This window comes from Carex rostrata, chromosome 2 (genome assembly GCF_964058835.1).
Source record: "Carex rostrata chromosome 2, lpCarRost1.2, whole genome shotgun sequence".
In the NCBI taxonomy this organism is placed as follows: domain Eukaryota; kingdom Viridiplantae; phylum Streptophyta; class Magnoliopsida; order Poales; family Cyperaceae; genus Carex; species Carex rostrata.
This window is the reverse complement of record NC_135919.1, coordinates 3,482,641-3,501,566: the sequence shown is the minus strand read 5'-3', so window position 1 is coordinate 3,501,566 and position 18,926 is coordinate 3,482,641. Positions and strand designations below refer to the sequence as shown.

General features: G+C 35.4%; 2 protein-coding genes across 3 annotated transcripts; both read right to left on the bottom strand.

The window, feature by feature from the left end:
- Positions 1–2,709: 2,709 nt before the first annotated feature.
- LOC144569297 (putative disease resistance RPP13-like protein 3) lies at positions 2,710–7,871 on the bottom strand. Its single transcript, XM_078319573.1, has 4 exons — positions 7,199–7,871; positions 6,494–6,569; positions 4,765–5,456; positions 2,710–3,978 (listed from the first exon to the last, which is right to left on the bottom strand). The coding sequence occupies exons 1-4, from the start codon at positions 7,816–7,818 to the stop codon at positions 2,811–2,813; spliced, it is 2,556 nt and encodes an 851-aa protein (XP_078175699.1). The 5' UTR covers positions 7,819–7,871; the 3' UTR covers positions 2,710–2,810.
- Positions 7,872–8,287: 416 nt separating this feature from the next.
- Positions 8,288–17,686, bottom strand: LOC144548859 (elicitor-responsive protein 3-like). 2 transcript variants are annotated; one of them, XM_078297575.1, is made up of 6 exons: positions 17,624–17,685; positions 16,199–16,244; positions 10,187–10,252; positions 9,857–9,983; positions 9,618–9,732; positions 8,288–8,507 (listed from the first exon to the last, which is right to left on the bottom strand). In XM_078297575.1, exons 1-6 carry the CDS (start codon positions 17,642–17,644, stop codon positions 8,448–8,450), a joined length of 435 nt encoding a protein of 144 aa, XP_078153701.1. In that variant the 5' UTR covers positions 17,645–17,685; the 3' UTR covers positions 8,288–8,447. The 2 variants fall into 2 exon arrangements, with proteins under 2 accessions (XP_078153701.1, XP_078153706.1); XM_078297580.1 differs by lacking the exon at positions 8,288–8,507 and adding an exon at positions 8,919–9,134 and having other exon boundaries at positions 17,624–17,686.
- Positions 17,687–18,926: the final 1,240 nt, after the last annotated feature.

The window sequence follows — 18,926 nt, the reverse complement described above, 5'->3', positions numbered from 1 at the left end:
TATTTATAACTCGTTTAACAAGTGATAGTATTACAACACAAGTTCAAACATATTTTGCACGAATCTCAAAGCACAAATAACAGTTTAGAGATTCGGATTTGATTATTTTGAGTTTTATTGTGACCAATACTATGTAACTTTATGTAACTCAAGTTATAAATGAGCGAATTGGAGCCAACTCGAACTCAGCTCATTTATTAAACGAGTTGGCCAACCCAAGTTGTAAATGAGCCGAGTTAAACGAGCTGTAAATGAGCGAGTTACGAATTGTAAATGAGCCAAGTTGTAAATGAGCGAGTTACGAATTCGAGCTTTTTTGCCCAGCCCTACTGCCACATTATGGTACAGTGTTACTGTATGACATCGCAAAGTATTAATATTATGTTATATGATCGTAAGAAATATGTCATAAAATTGCCACTTAGACAATAAAAATGAAATTTAATTTGGATGATACATTAAATTGATAATTTCTTAATATTGAACAGAACTGTTACTTGTAATTTTCATTCAGAGTTGAACTGAAATATATAGTAAAAAAATTTCAAAAAAATGTAAAATTTGGTCTCCAAACACATATTAATATGGAGAACAAAATGAACGGTTCGGATCGACCGTTTGGATTTTGAAAACTCAAATATTGAGCCGTAGCACCATAGGTCTCTATGCAACCCATAGCACCTTAGCCTTAGCCTTACCCTATATATATATATATATATATATATATTTATGAGGAGGGTTCAAATGCCTCCATTTTTTGTGCCTCCACCTATGCCTCCATTTTTTAAAACTTTAATAACTCAAATTTTAAAACTTAAAAGTCAAAATAAAACCGTTGGATATGATCTACATCATTTTATTTATGCATGTGTAAAAAATTATGGCATTTCAATTTTATTTTGATTGTCATCAAGAGCTTGTAAAAAATGCATTAATATGAATGATTTTTAGACGTTGATTTTTGAACTTATTGATTCACATGTATACAAAATTGAAATGTGATATTTTTTTATGAGCACATAGATAAAATAACATAGATCACATTTAACGGTTTTATTTTGACTTTTAAGTTTTAAATTTTGAGTTATTAAAGTTTAAAAAAATGGAGGCATGGTGGAGGCACAAAAAATGGAGGCATTTGAACCCTTCTCTATATTTATATATATATGGAATATGCTAGCATGCTACGCGTAGCATAGAGGCCCTCCTTGCAACGGCTCATATATTTGACTTTTCAAAATCCTAACGGTCGATCCGAACCGTTCATCTTGTTCTCCATATTAATATGTGTTTGGAGACCAAATTTTATATTTTTTGGAATTTGTTTACTATTTTTTTAGATTTATTGAAAATCGCTGTTTTCAGCAAATCTGGATCATAAAAAAACATCGATTTTCAATAAATCTAAAAAATAGTAAAAAGATTTCAAAAAGTGTAAAATTTGTTCTCCAAATACATATTAATACGGAGAACAAGATAAACAATTCAGATTGACCGTTAGGATTTTGTAAAATCGAATATTGAGCCGTTACATGGAGGGCCTCTATGCTACGCGTAGCACCGTAGCAAGTTCTTATATATATATATAGGTTACCTAAATGAAGAGTTGATGCAAGGTGAGGTGGTAGTTCATTCAGAGTTTTTGGTTTTTAGTATTAACTCTTGTCTAATTAATAGTTCAATAGTCTGGAATACTTATTTTGTTTGGTTGTGAACTTTAAAGTAGTGTTTTCTGGTAACGTTATGCTAATGATGTAGGTATTTTTGATGTAAAATTCTAGTAGTACTAACAGGGACTGGTACCAGTAGTTTGCCTTCTTGGTTGGAAAGGTATTTCTTTTTTATTTTGTCTTGCCCACGAAGCAGCATTTAATTTCTATTTTGTCTGCATTTCTAATTGCTGCACATGTATTCGATGGTTAAGAAATATGTGCTGCTGTTGACAACTTAATTATTCGATGGTTGAGAAATATGGGAAATTAATTAAGCTGTATAAATCAAAGAGTTGTTACATCAGTTATATATGTAACTACAAGTTAAAATATATATGAAACAATTAATTTGGTTCTAGTAATTAAGATATTTAAATAAAATAATAATTCCACATACAAATTCTCTCCAAAACAAATGCAAAATTTCCTAAAACAAAAATATTAATCAATCAATGCTCTCACGAGATCTTGTTAATCTTCTAATTTGACATCTTAAAAAAAATATAAATTTCAAATTTCCCAGAAACAAACGAAAATACAAACCAATTATAAATTAAGTTGTGCTAACACATTATATTTTTTGTGATTACCAATTCCACCCCTAACGCTATGATAATAATAAATAAAAGTTAAATCACATGATGACTTGATTACAAATCTCTTACGATACTTGAAATTAAGAAATATAATATTAATTGAACAACATAAACATTAGAAAGAATTTTTTAAAAAAAAAAGAAAAAGAAGAAGAATAAGTATAAAGATTGTACGTAATTTGAAAGTAGGAACAAAAAATATACAAGAATTAAGTATAAAGATCAACACTAGCATATGTAGAAATTAATGCTATTAAATTCTCATATAGTTCATCTGTGAAAAGAATAATAGTACAGAAAAGAAAAGGCAAATTTAATGGAACTTGTACGTACTTGTGGTATACTTTTCATGTGTACAAAAAAATAAAATAATATAATACACATGCACACTGCACCATATATATTACTAATAATACACGTTTTTCCCAAAAAAAAAAGTGAAATGAAAAAGTAAGTGGTCACTGTGATAGATATTACAACATGATCAAATCAAAAATATTAATTAATATTTTTCTACTCTCACGTGCTGTAGCTCAGGAGGCAGGTGCACCTCCTTTTTTCTATCTACTTTGAGGTATTTAAGCTTTGGCATGACCCCCTGTGCCACCGTCAAATCCTTGATGTTGCTAAATGGATCAATCACTTCCAAGTATTGTAGGGCAGGGAATCCTTTTGGACAAATTATTGGACCCTCCCAACCTTGAGAAAACACATTGTCTCTCAAGCAAAGTTTTTTTAGGCTATTCAACTTTCCAAGCTCCGGCATTGGATTTTGCTTAAGGTCGGACCAGTAAAGCACGAGTTTAACAAGGTGTGGTAGAAACAACCTAGCCTCTACGTTGACATTCTCAGGCCATTTTCCATTCAACACTAAGGATTGCAAATTCGGATAATTTGGGGGTGCTTTTGGGTAAACAATCTCCATCGGGAGATAGTCATTATCTATTTGGATATCTAGGGAGACTAGAAGAGGCAATGTTTGAAGTAGATTGGTTGTTGAAACCCATTCGTCAGATCTATTATAATAAATACCTAATTTACGCAGGTTGGGCAACTTCCAATCACATGCTCCCTCAACTGTTACCCACTTCAAGGTTTGTAGATGGTTTAGATCAATACATTTCGGCAATGGGCTTTCAAAAAAATCCAGGTTACCCTGGACATGCCTCAATGTACCAATTGACCAAAAGTCATCACATGGTTGCTTACCCTCAGACCCTCGCACATCCAGAGTTTCCAGACTCCTCATACGATGTAAAGAACATGAGGAGAGGTCAATTTCGCAGTCTCTAATCCCCAAATATTTAAGGTGAATCAACTCATCTAATGATTTTAATACTAATTCCTCATCCCAACCCTCTATTTTTAGAACTTTAAGTAGCCTAAAATTAGAGCAATGTAAGCCCGTTGTACAATATTGAGGCCCAAACAATAGTAAAGAACGGGTATTTCGACCTACATATTTGATGAATTGTGAATTCTTCTCTTCGGCTTGAAGCGAAGCACGTCGGATTATTCTATTGGGCTTTGTGTCATTTGATGCATGTGAGAAAACCGTGACAAAGTTTTCATGAGTGGCTTCATGCATTGCTAATTCGTGGAGAATATCATGTACTTTGAAGCGCTTGATCAAACCATTCGCGGATCGGCTTAATACTTGAACCATACTCCTGAATTAATTTCAGTATATAATTAAGTTAGGAAATATTGAAAGTATTGCAGTCATAATTATAAAAGTTTTTATATCCTAACTGGACTAATTAGTTCTTATATTGAAAGATAAAATTTATGCTGAATATTAAGTTTCACTGAAATTAAAATAAGCAATTAAAGAAATTAGTATGGAATTATGGAAATTAGATGTTTTGTAAATTATTTTCTAGATTAATTCCAATAGAAAAAATTAATATACATATGTGTTGGTTGAAAATTTGCAATAATAATATTTTATTTTTTTAAAATCCTAATCCCACATGCAAAATTATAATTTTGAAACCTGAATCACAAAAACATAAAATTTTTATTTTATTCTTAGAGCCTTGTTTTAGCATCAAATAGTATCTATATTTTCTTTTTCAACCCAAGTGAAAGATACCTAATTGAAAATGCTTTTGTTCCGTCTATTTAAAACAAAATTAAGAACATGCACTTTGTAGAAGGTTTTCTAGAAGAACCTACTTATTAGAGAAGAAATCATAAATCTAGAAAGAGGTGTATGATACATATGTGATAAGAGGTTAAGGAACTTACAATTATTATTTTTGGAAAATAATCGTAGCCTTTTTTTCATCTTTAATTGATTTTTTTTATACATTTATATGGAAGATCTCTACTTTCTCTACTTTATTATAATAAATAGAGTATATATCACCTGAAGTGTATTCTATGAAGTACGTAGTTAATTTGAAAATGTTTGCAATAATATTGTATAATTGCCTGAGAAAAAGAAAATATACCTTTTAGCAAGTTCTTCAAGGCATTCCTCAGCTAATATCTCCATTGTTGTTGTACCCTCGAGTGGTATGAACCCCTCTGCTACCCACATTCTGATCAGACGTTTTGCGTAAATCTCATAGTCTTCTGGAAAAGAAGCAAGATATTGGAAACATGCCTTGAGATAATAAGGCATATCGTCATAGCTTATTGCTAAGATTTGTATGCAGCTACTACCGTCTGAGTGCCAATTCATTGTTTGCTGCACCCTTTCCCATGCAGGGTAGGCCAGTTCTTTGGTTACAAGGATACCACCTAATACTATCAATGCCAAAGGTAAACCCTTACATTTCTTTGATAGTTCAAGTGCAAGCTCAAACAGATCTTTAGGGCATTCTTCTTTGGGTTTTTTATAAGGGAAAACCTTTTTGAGGAGGAGATCTAGGCTTTCCCTTTCATTTAACAAGTGGAGTTCATATGGTGGTATTTCGGAATCAGCTGATTTCGCAACCTGGTTAAGCCTAGTAGTCATCAAAATTCGACTGGCATTCTTTTCATCAGGCAATATCTCTTTCAGTTCATTCCATAAATCACCCGTCCACACATCATCTAGAATAATCAGATATCTTCGGCCATTTAAACATCTTTTGAGCTCGCCAACATAATAGCCATCATCCCGATCGTTTGGTACGGAATTGTTGTCCTTGCTGATCATCTTTCTCTTTTTTTTTTTTTTTTGAAAAATACTGACAGTGGCTGTCAGTGCATACCAGTGTCTGAAATGAAAAAAGAAAAGCAGAAATAAAAGAACATCAAACAACTAATAAAAAAAACAACAGGCACGAAGGCCTCTCTAGCACAGTCTCAACCACAGCTTTGCATCTTGCAGGATGTTTTCCTCTACTACCTTAAGCGGTACCTCTTGCCCTTCAAAAATCTTTTTATTCCGTTGCTTCCAGATGGACCAGCAGGTTGAGACGAAGTAAACCTGCCACTGCTTTTTTCTCATACCAGCTGCAGCTGCTCTAGAAACCGAAATTTGCCAAGTCCCCTGTACCGTTGTATCCATGTGCATAAGCATGACTCCTAGAATAGATGCCATCCTTTCCCACAATCTTACTGCTTTTGGACATAGGAAAAACAGATGCAATGTTGACTCAATTGCCCCCCTGTTACATGACTCACAATTGGGAGGTATATCAAAACCTCGTCGCACCATCACCTCATGAGTAAGTGGTCTATTCCTTAGCAGCAGATAAACAAAAATGCGCACACTCGGCGGAATCTTATAGCTCCAAATTTCTACAAACGGCCATTTAATCTTGCCACCCCCTGCCAACATTGTGTAAGCCGACTTTGCTGAGTATACTCCATTTGATCCCCATGCCCACACAAGTTGATTGTTCCTGTCAAACTCAGTAGACATGGTAAACAAATGATTGACTGAAAGTAAAGTGCCCCAAAAGAAAGAACCTGAGCAAACCCACCTTCTCATACCATCTTGATCATCAGGTTTTTTCTTTAAAATAGCAATCTTTTCAGCCCACAAACTGTTTAAATTAGTGTACAACCTCCACCACCACCGTAAGAGAAGTGAGATGTTTCGTAGCCTCAAGTTAGAAACTCCCATCCCCCCCCATTCTTTCGGTAAACAAACCGTATCCCAATTAATTAAAGAAATCCCAAGTCTGTTTTCTTCATTGTTTCCCCATAAAAATGATCTCCTAATTCGGTCCAGCCTCTGAGTTAAACTGAACTCAAGAGATCAGTTAGACTGAACTGTTGAGAGATTGCCAACATTATATGATAGTCGAAATCTGCTTGGGCACTGGTTAAACAAAAATAATAAAAGATATGTTATTAGATTGGTTTCTAGCAAAGTTTCTGAACAATAGTGATTGTTGCAAGCATTTATGACTAAGATATTGAGCAATTGTGTAGTAATTATGATCACTATTAAATCTAGAAAATCGTAATATATAACAGTACTAGTAGTTGATCATTGCTTTGGGACATACTTTCCCATGTTTTTCTGATTAAGCTGTTTTGTAGGGGACTATGTTGATTGGAAGGCTTTTGAAGTAATTTTTTAATTTTTTAAGGTAAATGTCGGTTTTCACTGTCAGTTCACTGATCGGAGTCAAATGAAGGCCTCATCAGAGAATATGGATTTCACTGGTCATAGATTCTCTATGTTTTGCTATTACTGGTAAATGGTTGGAAGAATTTTGAAGCTTATTGGGTGCTTAATGGGTTTTATTTTGATTTTAGAGAGGGGGTCATATGTAAAAGACACCCCTGACAAGGGAGTATTGTAACTGGCCTACGGGTGCTTTAAATCACAAAAAAAAAAAAAAAAAGTTGATCATTGCTATTCGCAACAACTCTTATTATTATTGTTGTAATTATTTATATCAATAAAACATATATAGTTCAAAAAGAAAAAATTGCACTTGCCTTTTGTATACCATACATGCAAGGGTAGTCTTTCCTAGGCCACCAGTACCCACGATGCTTATGACAGCCCGTCTAGATGTTTTCTCAGGACGCAGCAGCTCCAGAATCTTTTCTTTGTCAGCCTGCATGCCGACAACTTCATTTTCATCTACTTCAGAATAAGTAGCTCTTCGAAGAGGCATTTTGACTGCCTCTCCCTTGATCTTGTCTTCCAGTGGCAGGTCTCTGATCCCGTAGGTAACCCTGCTCTTGGAGATCTCTTCGAGTAGATTTTGAATGTCATCGAGCTCGTTGCCAAGTTTGTGGCGGAAATACAGCTGTTTGGGCTTGTTGCACACCTTGATGAGGTTCTGAAAAATGCAGCGGTGACCTTCAACTTTGAGAAAGAAGGTGTCGGTTGCGTCCTCGATGCGATAGGCCACATTGCGGAGCTCATTCAGCCAGTTCTGCACTCTCTCATCTCCCTTACTTTTTGAATGTGCATCTATCAGGCAGCTCTTGATTCGGATGAGCTCACGCTGCATCCGTTCGACTTTCTTGTCAACGCTACCCAAGAACTGTGCTTCGTTCGCTAAGACAACAGCAAGCTTGCCCAGCACACTCACAACTGCCTCAGCCATTTCACTCTCTTGTTTTCTGTCTTTTGAAATTAATGTGCACCAGTGTACGTAAGTGGATATTATTAGATATAGTGTCCATTAGATGGTCTCATTATATATATAGGCAAGCAGGTTGGAAAGCAAACTGCTACCGCAGGGTAATGATATAAAATAAAATTATATGATAATGTTTGAGTAATAATTAGTGATAGTAAAATTTATTTGCATGATATTTTATATGATAATGTTTGAACAATAATTAGTGATATATTTTTGTTATTTAGAGTATTTTTTTGTTATAAGAAAAATATAAAAGTTTGTTATATGTGTTATGAAGCCATGAGAGGCACTAAAAAAAACAAATTAAAGAATGCTTTCAAGGTGAAGGCTGATTTTACAAACTACAATAGTTGTTTTAACATTTTTGTTTAGTTGTTTTAATAACTTGACAGCGTGTGTGCTGATGAGGTATATCTGAAATGTTCTCTAAGAAATATGGAATGTTTTCAACAACAGTCAACAAATATTTTACCAAGATAAAAGGGTAAAAAACTAAAAATTGAAAGAAAGCACTAGACAACCAAATATTTCAAGCATATTTATTTCCATAAATGACATGTATTAAGAGAGATTATGGTAGAATAAAATAATTAATATGAAGTAGACTGTTTCCAGCCCCCAAACCCTTGCTGCTCCATGTCGCGGCTTTTCTGTGAAGTGCCAGAAAATAATTACCAATTAATTACTACAAATTAGAACCTGAAATTAACTGGAATTTTGCAGTTTGCAAAACATTTTGCGAGTGTAAGAGAGATAACATGAATATCTTGCGAGCAAATGTGAAATTTCGCAAGCTGGAAAATATTTTTACCAGCAAAACAGGGAATCTCAAGGGCTAACTGAACAAAGAATATCATAACTGAACCTAATGTAGTACTTCAGGACCAAATACATTTTCTTGTTGAAACAACCGAATCTCTCAATTTTTGCAGTTTGATAAAAATGTGGAGATTTTAACTTTCAGTTTACAGAAGTTCTCTAATTAAGAAATGTTCACATCTTAACGCTTGGAATGTTTTTAACACCAATCAACAAAAAATTGTCCACATAAAAAAAGGTAAAATAGAAAGAAAGCGCTAGAAAACCAAATAATCAAGCAAATGCTGGACAAAATACCAACCAAATCCTTCATAGTCATAAGATTTCATTAAATTCAGTATACTACATTCATTCCATGATAGCATGTATGAAGGAAGTTTTTTGGTAAAATAAAATAATTAATATGAAGTAGATTGTTTCCAGCCCCCAAATTCACCCTGCTTCACCTCAGAGGTTTTCTGTATGAAGTGACAGAAAATAAGTATGAACTAATTACTAGAAAGTAGAAAGTACCTTATGTACCATACTGGGTACATTATAAATTTCATTTGAGTTTTTAGAGAATTTGGGTCAATTTGCACTCAAGTTGGGCTTGATTTGAGTTTTAGGGAATTTGGGTCCCTTTGTACTCAATTTGAGTTTGATTTTTTGGACTTTATCAGGTTCGATTTGGGTTCATTTGGGATTAATTTGGATTTGGGTTGATTTGAGATTTATTTTGATTTATTGGAATTTAGGTTATTTGGGTTTGGTTTGAATTGATTTGAGTCTTTTTGGATCTAATACATAATCCTTGATCAGTTTCAGATGGTACAGACCCAGGCAGCTCCTCTGATGAATTGATTAGATCAGATAATGGCATGTAAAGAAGTTCTGTAATTTTACTGTACCAGTTGACAGTATACCGGTCTAGGAGTTAAAAGGTGAGAGAGGTCACTTACAGAGGGTGTGAAGGTAAGTGAAACTTTTACTTCTCCACAATACTGATCATCTTTAACCACCCTATAAGCAGTTGGGGGGTGGTTGCCTTCCTGAAACACCGGCCCCAACGGAATTCTGAATTTTGTAAAATTAAAAATAATAATCAGTAAAGTGTTAATTAAGTCAATATAGCACTGAGAATCATACTGGTAAATCAAAGAAAAAGAGATACTGAGAAGTTTTGACTATCACAACTTACTTGGCTTCTCCTAGGAAGTCATCTGCTGTGAAGGTGTCTTTGTCCATGAATTTGATAAAGAGCTCTGACGTATCGTCAGAAACAGTAAAGACAAAGCTTTCGTTCCATTGAGGTTCACTTCCAGCATCTATATTGTTTTTAATATGTCATGTTTAAATATCATTTATGTTTACATGTCTAAGTTTTCAAACGAGGTATAATTCTGAAAATTAAGGTTTACTGGACTGGTACAGTCTGGTACATTGTTTGATGCATGCCAATAAAGTATTGTACATCTCTATACTAAGTGGTATTTTATCTTGTAATTAAAAATAAATTCGAGAGGTTCACCTATTGCTACGCTGCTCTTTTGCTCGTGAGAACGGCATTTGAGGATGGCGTAAGGATCCATCTTACCTGATTCATAGTTACAAAGTATTAGTTAGATATGCTAGGAGTGGTTTTAGATTTCTTTTGATCTCTTTCTGATCATTTTTTTCTTTTTTACTTCTTTGAAAGATCCAACACCTATCACCTTTAATACCAATTATCAAGCATTGAGGCTCAAAGCAAAATGAGAAGTGTTAATAATACAATACTAAGAATAAGGATGCTGGTAGCAAGTGCTTAATTGGAAAACTGTTGATGAAATATCTGGAGACAGGATTGATATTCACACAACAAAATTTGTTATCAACACAGCTCCTATTAAATTTTTTAATCCATGGTAAATTTTACCACCAAATTAATACTCTATCTAGCAGCTATTTGTTTTCTTTTTGAAATGGCAAAGCTTTTGCTGTTTTCCTTCCTAAAGAAAGAATTAATTTACTACAAGATAAAGAAAAATACTCCTATGAGTTCATAAGTTATACTTTGCTTCTTCTTTTTTTAATGTAACTAATTTCTACCTTTTAGTTATGTCACTCAATCCATTGGAAAATTTATTAGCAGCATTTTTGGTTTATTGTAAATTATATAATTATATTAAATAATTCACAAATGTATCTCTATATCACATAATCACATAATTTTTTTTTTCATCTGTTATCTATTATTCTTTACTTCATTAGTGATATTGCGGCCATTTTTATTAATATTCCTAAAAAAAATAGAAATTTTAAAAATAACCCTGTCCCTCATTTTTTTTTAAAATGCCCTGACCGACTGGGCCCAGGGCGGCCCAAAAACCATGTGAGGTGCCAGCCCCTGGGGCGGCCCAAAAGGCAAGTGAGGCGCCACACCCTGGGGCGCCCCATAAGCCAAGTGAGGCGCCACACAGCCGGGCGCCCCATATTTAATCTGATTTAACCCTTCGTTTTCTGCCAATGTCACTTCCCGATTTGAGAATTTCGCTCGAGGCGAGAAACTGAGTGAATAGGTATGTTTTTTAATTATAATAATTAGTCATTACTGTAGTTAATTTTGACTGTTGTAATTACTGTAGCGTACCGTACATTTACTGTTGCACGCACTGTAGCGTACCGTACATTTACTGTAGCAATTGCTGTACACGTACTGTAGCAAAATTGTAATTTTTTTTAATTATTTTTCAATTAGTCATTTATTACTGTACCCATTATTATGTCATGTAATACTTGTAAATTTTTTTTTAAAATGTAGTTTGTTAAAGAAGAGATGTTAGTTGCACTGTATGTCGGCGGCAAGCTAGAAAGGGATGAAGATGGCGTGCATTACACGAAAGAAGTCGCATTTGGCTTCGAGATTAATGAAAATACCACATTTGAGGAACTGAAGCAGCTAATATACGAAAAGACATCTGTAAACCCCAACAGGTATGAAATAGAATTGGCTACACGGATTGACAACTCACGCGGGGGGGGGGTAGACCTTACTTTGTTAAGTTTCCAATAACAGATGCCAATTTGTGGAGAGTTGTGTATACTCAATTTGTAGCTTGTGGGGTCCCGGTAATGGACATATATTCGAAGAGGGTTCCCCGAACGAGGGCCGGACCTTCAGGTTATGACAATTAGGGTTATGACAACCAGGGGTATCATCAGCACTCGGGTTATGACAACCAGGGGTACCACCAACACTCGGGTTATGACAACCAGGGGTTTGGGAAGCTGATGACTTATCAGATGGTGATGCAAATGTACCAGGTTTATCCAGGGCAGAAAAATTCCCGATTACAGGTCGGGAAAGTAAGCATCTGGTCACCACATTCAACGACACCACAGCTTTCGAAGAGGCAGACATTAGTTTCTTCGGTCCTCGTGTTTAATACAATAAAGAACTTGCCGCAAGGCAAGTTTATACCAACATAGACGAACTTGTAAAGAAAATAAATGAGACTCATGTTCACGGCAACTGAGAATGTATAATACACAAAAGGGACCGAACAAGGTTAGTTGTGCTGTGTAAAACTCACCCGCGCTGCGAGATCCGCCTTTTTGCAACCCTTGCGGGTTCAGGGGAAGCATGGATGATTAAGAAGTGTGAACCACCTCATACATGCAAGTCTGGGTCCACAAGGATAGACCATGCGCAGCTGACGGCATCACTAATTGCCGATGCAATTGAGGAGGACATTAAGTTGGATCCATCGATGAGCATCAAGGCGATGGCTATGACCGTCAGACACAAATACAAATATGTAATCCCAAAATACAACAGGCTGTGGAGAGGTCGTGAACTTGCTATCTGCAGGATATTCGGTAGTTGGAAGGATTCGTATGGCTATCTGGCACCATTGCTCCAGGCCATGGCAAGTACAAATGTCGGCACCGTATATGAGCGATGGCATGACCCTTTTTTTGATAAAGACGGAGTACTAATAGAGGGAGCTCCACAATTCAAGGGCATAGCATGGGCTTTTGGTGCTTGTATCCAGGCTGTGCCATACATCAGACCCGTTATCAGCATTGATGCATGCTTCATGTCTGGCCGTTACGATGGGAGGCTACTGATAGCATGCGCATATGATGCTGAGAACCAGCTGTTGCCTTTGGCGTTTGCAATTGTTCATAAAGAGGACGGCGAGAACTGGGGATTCTTTATGCAGTTTTTAAGAAGACGGGTGATTGGGGAAGGGAAGTTTTTCTGCGTGATATCAGACCAGCACAAAGGAATAAAATATGTTTTTGATCGTGAAGATTACGGTTGGTCAACACGTACTAGCCAGTGTATGCACAGGTTGTGTATGCAACACGTTGCGGAGAACCTTTCCAAGGCAACCGGGGGCGACGAGTGGGTTCAACGAACATTTAGATGGAATTGCAGAAAGAAAAGGCCAAGAAGGGTGGTAGAGATGACTAGCAGTTTTGCAAAGGTACATGTATTTCAATTGTTTACATATATTATTGTATTTAAGAGAACAATTTTTTCAGTACAATTGTTTACTTACATTATTCTATTTCCTTATTTTTTGTGTAGTACATGCCAAAGGCAAATCTCTACCTAATGAAGGTGGGCAAAAATAATCCCCGAGATGTCAACGAAGATCCAGCATATGAGAAAATATATCAATCCCGTGATGGAGGTTGGCGTTGGGGAATTATGACAACCAACGGGTCCGAGTCGCTGAATGCAGTATTCAAGCAGAGCCGGATGTTGCATGTGGCTGCAATTGTAGATGACACATTCTACAAGTTAAATGCCTGGTTTCAGGAACGGCGTGCTAAGGCCGCAGAATTAATAAGGATGAACCAGTCATTTTCAACAATGGTGGAGGAGAAACTAAGACGACACAGGGACAAAGGTGCAACTATGACCGTTATCCCGATGGGCAATGATGGAACAAAATTCGAAGTGAAAAATCCAAATGAGTACGTTCCTACTAGCCGTAAACCAGATGGGACTATGGCGTTTGTCAAGAGGGCTTGCAAGTACGTGGTTAAATTCGGAGATGCCAGGGCAGTAACCTGTACATGCCAGGGACCCCAACTAAGTCACATACCCTGCAGTCACGTGATGGCGGTATGCCGAATGAGGAACTATTGCGAGGATCACTATGTTGCTGACATGTACCGTACCGATTACCTTGCTTCCACTTGGGGTGGATCTTTCCATTCTTATCTCGATCAGCATGAGTGGCCTGCATATGTCGGTGATAGAATACTCCCTTCAGAAGGATGGATAAGAAAGGGGAGGAGGAGACACAAGCGTATTGTAATGACCATGGACGAGATGGGTGGTAGGCGACCGTCGGGAAATCGGGCTCGCCGTTCTGTTTCTGACAGGCGCACGGCAGGTATGTAGCATTGTACGAAATTCATTTATGATTTTATTATATTACTAACTGAATTGTATTCTTATTTTCAGATGCCATAAACGCGCACAACGAAAGAGAAAATGCTAGAGTTGTTGCTGAAGCAACTGGTAGAACACAACCCCCTCTCCTCCGAGCCAATCATCTAGTTGCCAAGCCTCTACAAGTAATGCCGCACCTGCAGCTCATACCAGTACAACTAGTCGTTTGTTAGGTTTATTGAGACGTCGTGGTAGGGGCAGATAAACTTGCTATTTTGCTTGTGTGAACTTTTTTGTTTATTGTAATATATTTCTAACTGTAGTATTTTGACTATGGGACTGCTGTATTACATTGGCGCGCATTATGTTGACATTATGTTTTATTATTTCATGTTCATGTTGGTATTATGTTGTTTGCACTTTACATTTCTTTATTATAACACAGTTTAATAATACAATTAAAGTTCAACAGTATAATTAAAAGCGTAACAATATAATTAAAAGCGTAGCAATATAATTAAAACCGTTAGATGTTCAATCTATTATAAAATATGCTTGGAGACCAAATTTTACATTTTTTGGAATTTTTTTACTATTTATTAAGATGGTTTGAAATCGCTGTTTTTTAATGGTGCAGAATTTTAATAAAAACAGTGATTTTCAAACCATCTTAATAAATAGTAAAAAAATTCCAAAAAATGTAAAATTTGGTCTCCAAGCATATTTTATAATAGATTGAACATCTAACGGTTTAGATTTGTTGTTTGATACACACTAAAATATAACCCCGGAAGCACCTCGGCCGAAGTGCTTCCGGTAGCCATACACATAATATTTTATTTTTTGACATACACATATACATAAACCCTAAACTTTTTTCACAAAATTATTCAAATCAAAATACTAAGATTTCTCTAAAAAAAAAAAAACACACATGAGGCGCCCTGAGGGCTGGCGCCTCACTTGTGCTATGGGCCGCCCTGGGCCCAGGCGGTCAGGACATTTTAAAAAAAAATTGGGGACAGGGGCATTTTTAAAATTTACATTTGTTTTAGGGATATTAATAAAAATGGCCGGTGATATTGTAGCACACAAATAAACGTACTTTAGATGATAATTGGAAAAATGCTTAATTATTTTGTTAACTAATATCATGTACTGTTATTATATAATTAATATTTTTTTCTTTAATAGTGAATTTTTATCAGACAAGTATATTTTTGTTGTTGATTTAGGTAATATCAATCCAAAATAATATATTGGAGAGATTTATAATACTCATCTAAATATAATAGAGTTTATTATAGTTTTGTTATGTTGAATGCTATGCTTAGTGAAATCATTTGCTTTGCTTTTGTAAAAATACTTAGTGCAAATTTGGAGTTTGTATATTATCAAATTAACTTATAATAATAAAAAATGTAAAATTGATATAAAAATAAGTAGTCTTTGATTATTGGATAATGTATTGGATATTTTGTTTGTAGACTCTTTATACAAACTTTGACTTTCATAATAAAAATATTATTTTTGATATGGACATGTTGGCTACAACTACAAGTATAGAAATATTCAATTAAATAATTAAAATATACTACAAGTAGCATAAATTGTGTAAAAAATTATTTACTTTATTATAATGTCATAATTGGTTAAGAAATATGTATTGGGTGCCACTTTCTAAATATCTTTGCAATTTAAAAACTATGTTTTTTTTTTGTTTTTTTTTGTGACATTTTGGGCTTATAAGTAATGGTATGCTTTTAGTATAACAGAGAAAATAATTAGAAATTTCAGTTTAGAGGAATATAAATGGGAAAATGAGCGAATAGCCAAATACTGTATTGTAATAACGACAAATATATAGGAGAGCTAAATCTGACAACTGTAGTATGCCCATATTAACAGAGAATTGCTTCAATTGTCAAAATAATTGAGAGAATTGTAAATTTTAATTTAGCAACCAAAGAGATTTCATTTTTCATACCAGAAAAATGTTTGATATAAATATATACACAGATTTAATTCTTGTTTCCTCTTTCATGTCCCAAAAAGTCTCTATCCTGTGCTTATTTTCTTGAGAAATCAAAGGGTGAAATGAAAAGCGAATGAAATAAACAAGCAATTAAGAGATCATATAATTCATACCTAGAAATTCACTGTTGTTGAGTTTCTTTGCGCTAACAAGCAACACCTAGGCAGATTCTTCTCGCAACTCAGGCACAGCTGCCGATTACATACCTAGGATTACCATTGATGTTAAGGAAACCGAGGAAAATCCATTTTCAGAGAGTTTTTGATGCAATTCAACAAAAATTACAAAGCTGGTCTTCTAACCTGCTATCATACGGAGGCAGAATCACGCTAGTTAAGGCAGTTATCTCGGCTATGCCTTTGCACTTCATGCAGGCAATCAAATTACCTGTAGGGGTAATCGAGCACATCGATCAAATGAGGAGGAATTTCCTGTGGAAAGGCAACGAAGTATGCAAAGGAATCAATTGCCTAGTAAATTGGGAAACTGTATGTACACTGAAAGAAAATGGAGGACTTGGTATCATTGATTTGGCGGCCCAAAATGATGCACTCCTCACGAAGTGGCTTTGGGAGCTGGAAGCGAAACCAATGGGGTTGTGGAGCTCTACACTACACAGACTTTATGGTATCACAGAAGCTGCTCAATTAACGGCATATGCTGATGAATCACCATTTCTCAAAGAAATATCAGGCCGGTTACCATTCTACTCGGCATCAGTCCGGAGGGACAACGGACTGGGTTGGAGGTGGAATTCGTCGCACCGATTCACATGTGCATCGGCATATCACACCTTACACCAGAGGGGCATTCTCTCTTCGGATTACAAGATCCTTTGGAAGTTGAAAGCTCCAATGAAGGTACGCATTTTTGTATGGCTAATGAGAAGGAATAAAATCCTAACCCAAGAGATACTGCAGTTCCGAGGTTGCACGGTACATCCAGCATGCCAGTTCTGCAGTTCGACAGCCATCGAAACAATGGCGCATATCATGTGGAGCTGTCCCTATGCGCGTAATTTTTTGGGGGGGTTCTTAGCGCATTTCAATATCAGGATCCAAGATAGAGGAGGGATCATAGAAACTTGGATTCTAAAGCAAAAAAACCAAACGGAAAGGATTCAGATGTTGCACAACGTGGTGTGGGCGGCGGGAACTTGGGCTTTATGGAAGGAAAGGAACAGAAGGTTCTTCTCAAATAAGCGAAAACCGGTGATCAGTTTAATAAATGATACAACACTCGATGTTCCATTCTGGATTCAGAATATTTAAAAGGGGTGATAGGGGTAGGCTGGGTCACGGAGGTGACTATTGTAACATGCTGGAGGCAATAGGAGCCAGTTAGTTGGGGTGTTGTGTTGTGTTTTTTTCTCTTCTTCTTTTTCTTTTTCCTTTCATTTTTGCTTTCATTTTTTAGAGGAGAATTTCTCTCTTTTGTTTGGCAAAAATCCTTTGTAAATATCTCTTTTTATTAATACCAATCAAGCTGTTGGCGGTACTTCACCGCCAACCATCAAAAAAAAAAAAAACAAGCAACACCTGAAGGGTCCCCTGCACCATCTTTCTTCTTCTTTTCCCTCAAAAAAGAAAAGAAAAATGTCAACAAGCCTCTTTTAATCTCTATTTCTATGGGGTAGCTGTTATTTGTATATAAACAGGGAAGATACAGAGTCGCCATTATTTGCAGCGTTTTCCACAATATTTTATTATTGGTAGGTTACTAAATAGTTTCTGCAGGAACATTTTAACTGCTCGCTTCTTTCGCCAGCAGTTACGCGGTACGAGATCTTCTGTGCACATCCCAGAGGGCACGAAATATCCGGGTCAATCTCCTCTGTATCACACACAGTGTGATAAATGAATTATTCGGAGTTGGCTCAATAGAGTAAAAAATTTGTGATTTGAGAATAATTCAGATATAATTTTGGGAAAATTTTGAAATTATTCATTGATCTCTGGATCGGAGATCTCAGTTCTATACAAGGAAGCAAAAAAAAAAATTAGGGAAATATCCGGGGAAAGTTCGGTCAACCGAATATTTGGCATTCGGTTCATCATCACCAAAAGACAAATTATTTGCAAATAATTCACGAATCTTGTGACTATGTTGTATCACACACATAGTGACAAATGAAATTTTTAGTTTGACAAATTATTTAAATTTTTCATTGAAAGATATCTTATTATGTCATATAAGTTAGTCAAATAGTCAATACAAATTTTATTCTTGATTTGTACTGTTCTTTATAATTCAAAATGCTTACATATTCATTCATTTCTTGAATTTAATTTCTGTAATTTTTAATATTTTAATGCAAATTAGTAATAGAATTATAATATAACAATGAGTACAAATTCGTACTTATATATATTCAGGTTTTAATTGGATATAAAATCTTTGTATATAATCTAGTAAACAATTTTAAATTTTGTATTATATTATGCTGAAATTTGGTCTGATATATTATAATATCAAGATTCGCAAATAATTCGGATTTGAACCTTTTCCGAAGCAAACCACGTATTATTCTATTTTCAGAACTTTTCCTGAATTATTCGTTAATTTTACGAATTATTTCCGAATTGTTCTTGTTTGCTCTCATGTAGGACTAAGATCTCTAGTCCGGACTAAATGTATCATTTCCGAATTACTTATTTGGACTCTGCTGAACCTTTCTGAATCATTCATTTGTCACTATGCGATATACTGATCCTAAGTTCCTAACTACATGTGGCTACACGAATAGTTATACAGGATATCTTAATAAGAAATCCGGATCATTTGAGATTCAGACAAGACAAGCTGGGGTGGTAACAACTGAGGAAGCTTGGATCATGAGCT

What these genes read in the sequence shown, in the direction of transcription:
- LOC144569297 (XM_078319573.1), bottom strand. Translation starts at nt 7,818, where the DNA reads ATGGCTGAGGCAGTTGTGAGTGTGCTGGGCAAGCTTGCTGTTGTCTTA. An exon ending in GCATGTATGGTATACAAAAG is followed by an intron (nt 6,570 to 7,198) that starts GCAAGTGCAATT and finishes TTGTTTAACCAG; the next exon opens with TGCCCAAGCAGATTTCGACT. An exon ending in CTTGAAGAACTTGCTAAAAG is followed by an intron (nt 3,979 to 4,764) that starts GTATATTTTCTT and finishes AAATTAATTCAG; the next exon opens with GAGTATGGTTCAAGTATTAA.
- LOC144548859 (XM_078297580.1), bottom strand. Translation starts at nt 17,644, where the DNA reads ATGGTGCAGGGGACCCTTCAG. An exon ending in CAACAACAGTGAATTTCTAG is followed by an intron (nt 10,253 to 16,198) that starts GTATGAATTATA and finishes ACTATGAATCAG; the next exon opens with GTAAGATGGATCCTTACGCC. An exon ending in GACTTCCTAGGAGAAGCCAA is followed by an intron (nt 9,733 to 9,856) that starts GTAAGTTGTGAT and finishes TACAAAATTCAG; the next exon opens with AATTCCGTTGGGGCCGGTGT.